At 44.6% G+C, this 12083-nt stretch overlaps 1 protein-coding gene across 8 annotated transcripts in view; it reads left to right on the forward strand.

Moving 5' to 3' along the window:
* The window catches only part of LOC126531831 (rho guanine nucleotide exchange factor 11-like), a 251734-nt gene that overhangs the window by 233381 nt on the left and 6270 nt on the right, over window positions 1-12083 (forward strand). For all 8 annotated transcript variants that reach the window (XM_050179572.3, XM_050179576.3, XM_050179571.3 and 5 more), the window contains 3 exons: window positions 1618-1681; window positions 4556-4636; window positions 9352-9434. In XM_050179572.3, the coding sequence (XP_050035529.2) occupies window positions 1618-1681; window positions 4556-4636; window positions 9352-9434 (228 nt within the window). The remainder of the gene's footprint in view (window positions 1-1617; window positions 1682-4555; window positions 4637-9351; window positions 9435-12083) is intronic.

The following is a 12083-nucleotide window of genomic DNA, read 5'->3' on the forward strand; positions in this document are numbered from 1 at the left end:
GAACAAATGATGTTCGTAATAGTTGGAATGTTAGTTAATTTGTTTCTATAAAAAGAAAGTAACAAAGAAAATGCACAAGAACAATTTCTCACTACACTTAAGCACTTCCGGCAGACAGCAAGCGTCGTCTGCTTGTGTTACAACGTGCTCCATTTTGACAAGAGCTCCGCGGTCAGAATCGGTCTCAGTCTTTTCACGAGCACTATGATTCGACTTTGTTGTGTTGTGGACTACAAATGTAGTGACTGGCAATATGTCAAGCTGTGACATCGTGTCCCTCTGCAAGGCAGCAGACGAGCGAACTGGCTGCAGTGCATCGGACTGCCGCTATCCTATTGGCGCGAGGATTTGCGCGTTTGCGGCTGTCACTTTTACCGGAAGATAACTAATGCAATAGCGTTTTGCAAGTTCTGTATTAGGGTAAACGCAAGCGCCAGGAGACAGGGCCTGGTCGTTTGACCGTGTCGTTTTGCGGAATGAGCAGAAGCGCAAATGTGAATGGCCTGCACGGTGCAGCCACGTGGTGGCACAGAGCTCAACCACACACACACAGTAGCAGTAACTAAATGTATTCTTCTTTGCTGCTTGCGTAAATTTTTCGCAGGAATAATCGTTCACACATTGTTTTTGTAAATGTTTAAAATGTTTTACACTTGGTTCGAGCAATATTAGCTCTTTGTTTGGCTGGTTAAGCTCTGCGCCAACGGGAGGCTAGACTGTGGAGACCGATCAGGCAGCTCACGTACGTATACGCTAAAGTTCCTTCATTAGCTTGACTTTATGCCTCCACCGCTCCTAGAGAATGGGAAATCGACGACACGACGTGCCATCATGACGCAGAGCTAGTGAAGGCGGAGCTTAGCCCCGATCACTCGGCGAACGAGTTGAGGAAATGCTTGACTATGGAGGAGGGTAACTTGTAGTTGTCCATAGCTCTCTTAATGTGAGACATTTCACACAAATTGTGGCGAATGATTAACTTCAGCTGTACCCTACGTGTCTACAAAATTTGTCCGAACCGTTTCAGGGGCCATTTATTTTAACGTCAAATGCATTTCTCAATTTCAATAAAAAGCAGTGCAGGAGGGCCCCTTTAACACCCTTGCACACTTGCGCATTACACACTTTAACACAAGAAGAGAGCCTACTCTAAAAAGGTTTGTCCATTAAGAATATGGCCTATATGCTTGTTACTGATGACAGTTTGATGCCCAGATTTTGTCAACGGGCAAGAAAGCTTTTTTCTTTATGCGCAGTTCGGCGCCATTAGTGGCTTTGTGCACAATTCGGCACCATTAGTGCAGCCCATACTTGCAAAGTTTAGAGCATGTGCTGGTCAAGAGAGATACAGTATGTTTAGAAAGGCAGGGAAGGTAACCAGAGGTAGCCCAGATTGGCAACCACCTTGCTCAGGGAAGGGAATAAAATGAGAGGTACACTGAATATGTAGAGCATACACCACGTAATCCAGCAATAGCACACAACATTCTAAAACTCTATTATGCTGCTCAAGACTATGAAGAAAGCTTGCTGCAAATTTGCTGTTTTATGGCATGATCACCACAGTGCCTTGTGCTATGCTAACTTGTGATGAGATTGTGTCTTCGCACCTTGCAGATCTCAGAAGAGATGAATGCTGAGAAGGGCCTCATGGAGCTTCTGCTGCAGGTCACCTATCATGGTGAGAACCTCCGATGTAAAGTGCTTCTTGATCCTGCACCGCCTAACATAGCACTGGGACCTTACCGACTCGTACAGTAATGCTGCTCCAGGCTAGGAATTTATGAGCAGCTCCAACCAGATAGTGTACTTATGAGACCTGATGTTTCGGAGCCAATTCGGCTCCTTCATCATGGGATTAACACAGGATGCAGTGGGGTGCAGCTTTTTAAAAGTCCTTCATTATAGGAGGAGGTGAGTAAACAGAAAAATTCACTGAGTAGGGGTAACCTTTCTTTGCATCCTTTACTGATGGGAAAGATGAAGGGGCCAAGGAGATGCATATGGACCAGGTGTGTGGCACGTTGGCGATGACGGCAGTGGGCTATCGTTGCGCCACAGCGTCCTTTCTTCTCGTTTTCATCATGGTGACGGGCCATGGACACAAATGGTCGGAGGTTGCTCTTTAATTGATTTATGTTGCTTGTCGTGTTCTGGATGTGCCATGACTCTAGTAAAATCTAGGGGTGTGTGAATACCGAATAGTAGTAGATTTCGAATCGACTATCAAATTGAATCAAGAAAAAAAAGCAGAATATTTAATTGAATAGTAAATATTTTAAAAATTAACGATTTATTGCTTGCAAATTTTGGCCAGGAAAATACAGTGCTGCACATGCTCAGTTGTCTCCTAGCGTTGCATAACGAGAATGTAGCAAGCCATCCGTAACTTGATACATAGAAATCAAGATATATAGCATGGTCTGCTTTTATCAAGGGCAACTCCGAATTAGTATGCCAGCACTGATTACAGTTCAGTTCTAGTAACATGAAGCTCTGGAAAATACTTCTTATTAATAGTGTGTTTTAATAAAATTGGTGACATTTTATTATACTGAATACCTATGAGGTTCTAAGTTTATTAGTGGACCTGTGTTTTACAGTAATGCTTTATTGAATAGAAAATTTTGCTTTCCGGTTCTGCTTCAATATAAAGGAAGGGCTGACCCAACATTACGGCAGGTGGGCTATGGTAAGGCAAACTGCGCGACAGACGAAATGACCATGCATCACGTGATTCTATGCTCTTGCACAAAATTTTACACTGATGCTTCCGAGTCCCATGCCACTGTGTCTTATGCAGCAATCGGTCCATACTTCTTGGAATTCGTTGTCCCGCACCCAGAAACAAGTATCTTTACGACTGAGGCCTGTGTGCTATTGTCGTCTGTGAAACATATCAGGAAATTAAAACTTCAAAAATCATTTATACAGTCAAACCTCAATATATCGAACACGGATATATCGGAACACTTTCTATATCACCTGGAAAATCGCATGCATTTTTAATTTTTTATTACAAACGGGGTCAGACGTAAAATGGATGTATCAAACTCCACCACCCCAGACCACATGCACTCTGTTGACAGGTGGTGAGCTTTCCCGCAACACCCTCGAAAATAGCGGTGGCGCGATGGGCTTTCCCGACTGCTGCGCACTATAGCTGCACACATCGATTGCGCCGAGGATGCCATTTGAACGTAGCGGCATACACACGCAGCTGCTTGGCTAGTTCGACAAAGTGAACGACGCATTGCATTTGCTGCACTCACTCCTGCTTGGTGCCGCACTCTGCGCCTGCCGCGCCCCGCAAGGAATGGCGGTTTGCATCCACAATGACACGAGACAGCGCACGCTCACTAGGCTCATTCATCGACGCCTTGGCAGACGCCACTTAATATTTTGTTGTTGAAACTGTTTTAACAGGCTTCGATCGATGGACATGGAGATGGCAGCAGAAGTAGCGGCCAAACGAAGACGCTGCCGAGGTTGATCCCACAAGCGCTAATGTTGCCCCGCTCCCTAGTACAACTGGGGCAGTAGCTGTTTGGCCCTTCTACAATAGAGGGCACAATAGAGGGCACCGGCCTATCGCTTGTGGATCGTTTAGACTATGTTAAGGACTCCGTGTTTAAGCACACAGCTGCCAATAAGAAGCAGGCTACACTGCTGCAGTACTTTCAGCCAAATAAATAAATACTTTGTGTGAAGCTTCAAGTGAGTATGTACTCAAGAAAGTTGCTTGCAGGCGTTTTGTGCGCCTAACAAGCTTTCAAAGCTATGCTCCCGCACCTGCGGAGAGAGCAGAGGGGGATGCCAAATTCGGCATGGTGCCTCATACGTGTCATGCGGTAAGATGTATGTTGGCCAGACAGGGCGTTGCGTCAGTGAGCGACTCGGGGAACATGCGCAAAAAGTAAACAACAATGTAGATAGAGGAGCGCACCTTGTTGTGCATATAAACTCTTGCAGCAATTGCGAGGCGCAACTTGATCGGATGTCGTTCTTGGCAAAAGCAAAAATGAGCATGCGCGGCTTGCCTTAGAGGCCTACCACATAAAAAGACAGGGCGATAATTGCATCAGTGACTCATCTTTGTCCCTGCACGCATCTGAATTTGAATTCCTGTGTTTGCGTATACGATAATTCGGCAAATCTCAGTAATGTAATCTGTGTGCCTGGGGCGGGGGGAGTGGTTGTGTGGCCTAGGGTTTATATGTGCATTGACGACAAAGAAATAAAGAAGTTAGACAGCGCCAGTGTGTGTCGTATCTTCCTTTTGTGGTTCATCTTAGGTGTTTGCACTGTAAGTTTAACTTCAGAATTATGTACCAACTAGGCCCAAATGAAGTTTTATGGTAACCTAAAAAGCAGCGCGTCACTTGTGCAAAATAACACACATAGCATGAGCCCATAAAACAAACAATGAAATTGAGACATGGCACATATATAGCACGTTTTATATGACATGACATATGTCATGCGAGCCACTGTTGTAAGCATATCTCGTGTTGGAGGGCGACTGATGATTGTGGTCTACATCTGTCTGGTGCAGCGAACCAACTGCCAGCGCTGATCAATGAGGCAATGAACGTCACAGAGGAGGATGCTGTGGCTGCTGCCTCAAGTCCTGAAGGTGGGTAGCCTGGGATATATGATTGAACATCATTGTTAATCTGGCAGTTATGGTTTGAGACCGTAGCTGTCAACACAATGTGGAATGACAAGGCGCTGGGGATGCTGATGTTGAAACAGGCAGGATGAGCCTGGTAGGCAATTGCTCCAATGTGGTGCCTCTTTCAATGTGTGTAGCTTGTCACAGTACATCTAAAAGTAGACACACAACTGCTTGGGAATCCTCTTCTCCGCAACACACTCTATTATATCATCCCTATGTAACAAAACATTTAGTGTCATCGTTCACATCTGTGGTCATTGTCATTGTTTTAATACTTACATATTTTACGCAGTTTACAGTGACTGATTTTAGGCCTATATACAGCCATGCCACATCCACCATTCAAACTACATTTCTCCATTTCATAAAGAATTCATTGAAAACCCATCACCATGTGTATGGCGCTTTTTGGCCATATGTGGCCCTTGCGCCATAAAACCCCATACATCATCATCCCCTTCTCCGCAGAGTATCGAGTAACGCATTTCTAGCGCTGGGATGCCTATATATATATATATATATACTTCTCCAGATCAATCAACTTGCCATGGTTGAAAAAGTAGTGTGGCTTGCAGGCGGGTTATCCTCTTAACTGCGCAGGGCGCATGCAGCAGCATCCAAAGTTTTAAAGATAGTAGGATATAGCCGCCTTTGTGAAAAGTACTTTCATAAAAGTGAAAATAACTAAAAGGGTGTGACTACAGGCTCCATGTACCGTCAAATCTTGCTCAATATACCGTCCAATTAGACTGCACTGAGCCTTGTACTTCTACTCCTTGTTGTGTGAGGTACAGCAAACAGCTTCTGCACCAAGATTATGGTACAGTTTTGGTTGTTATCTATTTGAGCACATATTGCCGTGAAATATATGTACAACATTGTCATACTGCAGCGTCAGATCAGACTTTAATGAGCCATGCTTTGTAGGATGGTTGGACATGTTGGATAGTCACGCTCAATATCTAAGAGGAAAGTACGATAATACAGTGTTAATTCGAAAAATCGGATAATTCGAACGTCTCCTCTGGTCCCGGCAGGCATATGCATTATGGAGTCAAACTGTTGTTAATTCGACCGTATTTGGCCACACATTGTCTAATTCGGACAATTCTCAGAGCTCAGGAAGCGTGGAGCGCTGAAGATGTGCGACACAAAAAAGCAAAAACTGTGCTAGTGTCGCACCAAAATGAAGCGGCAGAGTCCTCATTGTCATAGTTGTTCTGCTGTTGTGGTCAGTCACATAGCTTTTGCTGTGTGCCGTGCAAGGATGCTTACGTTCTGCATGAAGAATGGGCATGTTCCTCAAGACGCGGCGAGTCTCTTCGGGAACGTCAGGCCTTCCGTCGGTCACGTGCGACGAATGTGTCGGATTCTTCGTTCTGAAATTTGGCGGCAGGTACGCCTTCTGTACGACTGGTTGAGAGCTGTCTGCTACTCACGCGATGCGCCTATTGTGGCTGAAAAGAAGTTTCGTCTCTACAGACGTCTATCAACTCAGACTACAGAATTCTGGTGGACACAGCTGCTGCTGCTCCTCCGGTCCAGACTCCCGCGCAGAAAGGAACAAACGCGACCTGTCACCGCTGGTTTCCAGGTACTCGGTGACGCCAGGCTTCCTGACGAAGTTGCTGCATTGTTAAAGAATGGGCCGAAGTATAGCACGGAACCAAGAATTCCTGCACATGAGCTACTGGCTTTGAACAGGCGTATCGCAAGGAAAGCAGAACTAGAGGACCAGGAGCGGTGCCTCCTCGATGGGGTGGACTGCCTTCGTAGGACCGTCACCGGGAGAGCGCCACCTTCGACAGCTGTGATCAAAAGGACAGTATCTTTCTTTAGAGACAATGAGCTTCGGCTGTTACTCAGTGACAAAGAGGGCGGGTTTGTGATAGCTCCGTCTGCTGTCTTCAACAAAAAAGCCATTGAGGCTGTCAACAAGAACTTCATTCTGGCAAATGAGAAAGCTCAGAAGGTAAAACGCAAAGCCATTTCTTTGTTGGAAAATATAGGCCTCACCAAGATTGTGAAAAATGTAAAACAATGTAAGGTACTTGCTCTAGAGGTTTTTTTCACTGCAAAAACGCACAAACAGGATGTGCCTTTCCGTACAATAGTCAGTGAAAACAACTGTTGGCAGGTTTTGGTTAGCCGCTTTTTGCAAAAACAATTGAAGCATTTAACTATTGATGATCCTTATGGCATAAAGGATTCTTTCGATGTTGTTTCCTTTCTGGAAGACAACCATTCAGTAGCCGACATTTTTTCTGTTGACGTCGAAGATCTTTACTATTCAATACCGCATGATGAGCTATTTCGCAGTGTGATGACGTGCATCGAAGAAAGTGGCGAGGTAGATTTTCGCAATGTGACCGGGTTGTCTTCGGAAAGTTTCATGTCCCTTCTTGAATTTTATTTAAGTGCAACTTTTATCCAGTTCGAAAACAACCTTTTTATCCAGAAAAATGGTGTGTGTATTGGTTCATGTGTGGCGCCTGCTCTTTGTAATATCTTTTTATCGTTTGTCGACCGCGCTCTTAAGAGTGCCTTAAACAATGACTCGGTTCAAATTTTTAGATATGTTGACGATTTTCTTGTTGTGATAAAACAGACTAACAATGACTGCTCCGTGACGGTAGCTGATATTTTAACTCTGTTCAATGACAATGGCAAAGGTTTAACTTTCACACATGAGCTATCTAGGGACGGTAAACTCCAGTTTTTAGATTTGCAGCTATCCTTACAAACAGGCCACGCCTGTTGGATGTATTCGCCACGTGCACGTAAGGAACTTTTACCTTACGCGTCTGCGCACTCAAAGACTGTGAAACGCGCCATTGCTTTGATGTGTTTAGAATCTTCCTTAATGAAATCTTGTCATCACTCTGCAAACATGAGTTTCATTGCTCAGTTAAATAGGCTGCAGGCTGCTGGTTACCCAAGTGTGGTGGTGACGTCAGTCTCGGAGGTATTGCTTCAGAAACTGAAAGGGAAGCGGCACAAAAGTAACCGCATCACACAAAAGAAGACTCCTGAAGTTGTGCCATATTGCCACAGAGTGGCTCACAATCTAAAGAATGTCGCCACTAGATACCAAATTCCGGTAGTGTTTTCCGCTCCTCAGAAACTGTCAATGTTGTGCAGCCGTATTTCTAAAACAAGTAAAAAACCTGATTGTGAAAAGAACCACGTGAAGTTTGTAGATTGCAGAGTCGGTGTGGTTTATAAGATTCCCTTGTCATGTGGCAAAGTGTATGTAGGGCAGTCAGGCCGCTGTGTTAACGAGCGCCTTAGAGAACATGAGCGATCCATACCAACAGGCACAGGTTCCCATTTGGCTCAGCATTGTAAAACATGCAAGTGCAAACCCATGTTTCGTGATACCACGATTTTGAAAAAGAGCCGTGACACCACCACCCGAGAGTTATCGGAAGCTTTTTTCATTCAGTCATTGGGGTCACAGTGCATTAGTGTGCCTTCCTTAACCTTGTACAGCGCTGAATTTGGTTTTTTCGATTCTGTTGCATGAGTGCGCTCTTGGGATCGGATGTTGGTGGCTCCACCGCATGGTGCTCACTGCGCATGTTCCTCTGGTTTGAGCGGTCTATAAAGGAGTGACGCAATAAAATGATGTCAGTTGAGAGTAGCGCCTTGTCCTGTCGTCTTTCTTGTCTCTGTCGTTTTGCGCTAAACAAAGTATTCAAGTATTCATCAGCAGAAATTGTACCTGAACAGCACAAACGCTGGAATGCTTCGTGCCTATTTGTGCCTTTATAGCCTTCATTGCGTTTGCTGGCGCGTAACACCATGCTTGCCACGTGCCCTCACAATTGCGTAGTCACCATCCACACTGGCATCAATAGCGTCTACGGTTTTGTATGCAACAATTCTGGCAAACAGTAGTTTTGTTTTGACTTTGTATGCGTATTGCCGCGGGCCTTCTGAACTGCGTGGGTGCAATCTATGATCGCATCTATAGCAGCTACGGTTTTGTCCATAGCGGTTGCAGCAAACAGTAGTTTCGTTGTGACTAGTTGCATGGGTGCAGTTTCAGAAATGCGGTGGAAACTGCCGTGGAGGAAACGCACAGTCTACTACGTGATGGACAGACAATTTGTTGGCAACTGGCGCACTGGCAAAAAAATAATCGGCGAGTGCACGCAGTAGCGAAAAAGCGTGTCTGAGGTGAAGCCACTGCCGTATTACGAAGGCAGTTGCAAGGCCGCTACGAGCGCTACAGCTACGAGCGCTAATCACTTATGAGACAATTCACACTGCTTCCACACTGCTTTTGTGCAAAATAAAAACTGGATTTGCTGACTCATTCAGTAAACAAAATCAAGTTGGTGTAGTAAACATTTGTTTATTGTTTTCTTGATACCCTCGATAATTCAGCATTCAGTTAATTTGGACATTCTTTCCGGTCCTGTGAAATCTTAATTATCAAAATTTTATTGTATTGCTATAGTTTCCTGCAAAAACATATAGGGAAAAGTGGTGCTCTAGTATAAGAAACACACTTTTTTTTATATAGAATACCATTTGCTTTGAACCGTAACATGCTGCGAGTCACAGCCATCTGATGCATCAGCATGCTCAGTAGAATGTGATGTCGCACCGTTTGTTTCTTGGTCTGCTTCCTGTTCCTCTGTGTTGAGGTCATTGTCCTCCTGCAGGTGCAGCTCGTCGTCCAGGGGTGTGCCCTCACCGCCTGCTGTCGTCTGTACAGCCACTGCTGCGTTACCTCAGTCTGCTCGCTGTAAGTGCTTTGCTCAGTTAAATATTCCATCAGAATCCACAGAAGATGATTGTAAAAGCCAGCAATGGTTTTCCTGTTACACTGCTGCATTTCTTATGTGGAGAGGTTGTGGCCTGTCGCATGACTTCCTCACCTCTCCCTCTCCTTTGTGCGACATCATTGCCTGTGCTAGCCAAGCATACGCCTTCCTCTCTGTTCCTCTGAACCTTTGCTGCACCCTTTGCTCTGTACTCCGCTCCTCCTAACTCTTGTCGTGATCTAACTGTGGTGTTAGATCACCATCTGCCAACCACAAAACCCTGGCGAAGTAGAAGAAAGCTATTCATTTAAAACTTCAGCTGAAAGCACCCATGCTGAACTCATGCCTGACTAAGAGCTGCGGTATCAGCCTATGTAGTCTGTCTGTCACTTTTGGTGCGCATTGATTAGATAAGTTCAGCTGAACCGAACGTGCTCAAACGAATGGCACACATCCCACTACTGTCATTTTCATGCCGTGCACTTCTCAAAAGTACAATTGAACCCACTTATAACTGTCTCAGATAAAACGATCCATTGGTTAAATGACCACATTTCACTGCATTTACGATTTTCCGACCCTGCCGATGTAATGAACATTTTAAGAAGTGGTTGTACGGTTACAATGAACACTTCAAACCCGGTCACTGTAAACGGTGGGTGCAGGCAAAGTTCCGAAGCACGAAAGTGCGACCACACCGGGTGCACGGCACTGCACCTGCAGCAGCGCATGCGTGCCATGCCCGTTTTGGACGATTTGGACCACAAATTAGACCAATAGCCGCTCAAGCATTGCTACTTATTATTGCTGTCAATATTCTTGTTGCCCAAGTTTTTGTGAGCGTGGCACGACACCTCACTGCCGCACAAAGTTACAAAGAGTCAGCTATTACTACGTCATTATCAGGAGATCACGGTTTGTCGATGCTTCATTTATGTTATTGCTGACAACGGTTTGCGATGATGTTGTACCTCTCGAATGTCATGCTTTTTTTGGCCAAAGCGACATAGAAAACGCAACTTCGCAACTCGGTGCACCTGCGGTTGATGCTGCAGACATAACAGTAAGATCTTTGCAGCATGTCAGCATGCCACAGTAGTTCCTGCCTCCAGGCAACTAGAATGCTCAGCTGTTGTTTGCAGAATCCAGTTGTGTCTCGACCATAGTAAAATATATTGCAAGCTCTCGAAGAAAAATTGACGGCAGCTGCACTTGTAGTTTCAGAATAGCAGGTGATCAGAACCAGCTGGGCACTTATGCTACTATGAGCTACTGAGCTATGAGCACCTATGCTACTAAAGAGCTACTATTCCACATTTCAGTCTTGAGGTGACGTCTATAATGAAACTTTCATAGATGCTGCAAAGTGCCGTGTGCAATAATGAAGATACTGAACATCCAATTTTTGGACCAATGTGATGTTGGATTGTAATTGCCAACGCCAGTTTCAGCGTCATTAATTGTTGTGCCTCTGAAGAGCGAATTCACATACTGAATGAACTACTGATTTGTGGAAGAATCGAGTTCATTGTAAATGGGTTTGATTGTACTATTCCCAAAAGTGATCAATTAGCTGCAGAGGCCACAGCTACAGATCAAATATACTGAGTGTATGTAAAGGTTGATTGTAGAAATGTCGCCCTACAAGATAATTATTCTAGAGTCGGGCTGCACCAGGGCTGCTGACACTGTCTAACTAGAAGCCCTTATTGCAGTTGAGTTTAGGTGCACAATAAAAAACCTGCTTAATATATTTTTAGGCAGAGTGTCCTTTGCCTGTTCCCTTCAACTTTATGGTTGCTGCTGTCTTGCCAAATACACAACTTGGGCCACTGGGCGTGCGACTGTATAGACAAGCAGTGAAGTAGTAGGCAACAGAAAATCGAAGTCGGCATGAACCATACCGCACGGCTGCCGAGTAGTATTAGTCATTGTTATGTTGTCCTGTTGTGAATCGTGCACACACGCTTTGATTGCTTTTGCCTTGTAGGGTCTTGTGGGACACGCCTAGTTACTTATGTAGCTTTTAGCACAAAATGGCAATCCAGTGTGGAGAAACAAAATGGGACCAGTGTGTGCATTTAGTGAGGAATATTGAGCTACAGTAAAGTGAAGAGATTTCAGTAAACATAAAAGAAATCTTCGCTTATAACCAATTCCCACAGACGTATGTGTGAGATCCGTCGATTCTTTATCTCATGGGGTCATTTTAATTAGCCAAAAGTTCCCGAACATAACTTTTGAACTAAATTTAACTCTTATGCACTTCATAAGGTATGCTTGGCATTGTTCCAGAAGTCTAGTTAACATGCAGCATAAGCAGATATGTAGGGTGACGGCTACTGTGCTTTCAATATGCAACATGCATGCTGCAAAATAGTTGTTAACTGGGCTTGTTGGCGGAACAGCGTGGTGTGGAAAACAGCGCAGGCATGGTATTAAGGCTAGAGAAGCTGACCAGATATACACAACTCTTTTAAACCAATTTCCAATTTCCAATCAAATTTTGCTCAATGGGTTTAATATATAACACATTTGAGTGCATTACTTGCCTGTTTCATCCTAGGCAAATCAGAAGTATGCTTCACCTGCAACGATGCCAGACAAAAAGTGTAGAGCTTACAGGGATG

Source organism: Dermacentor andersoni, chromosome 5, assembly GCF_023375885.2.
Source record: "Dermacentor andersoni chromosome 5, qqDerAnde1_hic_scaffold, whole genome shotgun sequence".
In the NCBI taxonomy this organism is placed as follows: Eukaryota; Metazoa; Arthropoda; class Arachnida; order Ixodida; family Ixodidae; genus Dermacentor; species Dermacentor andersoni.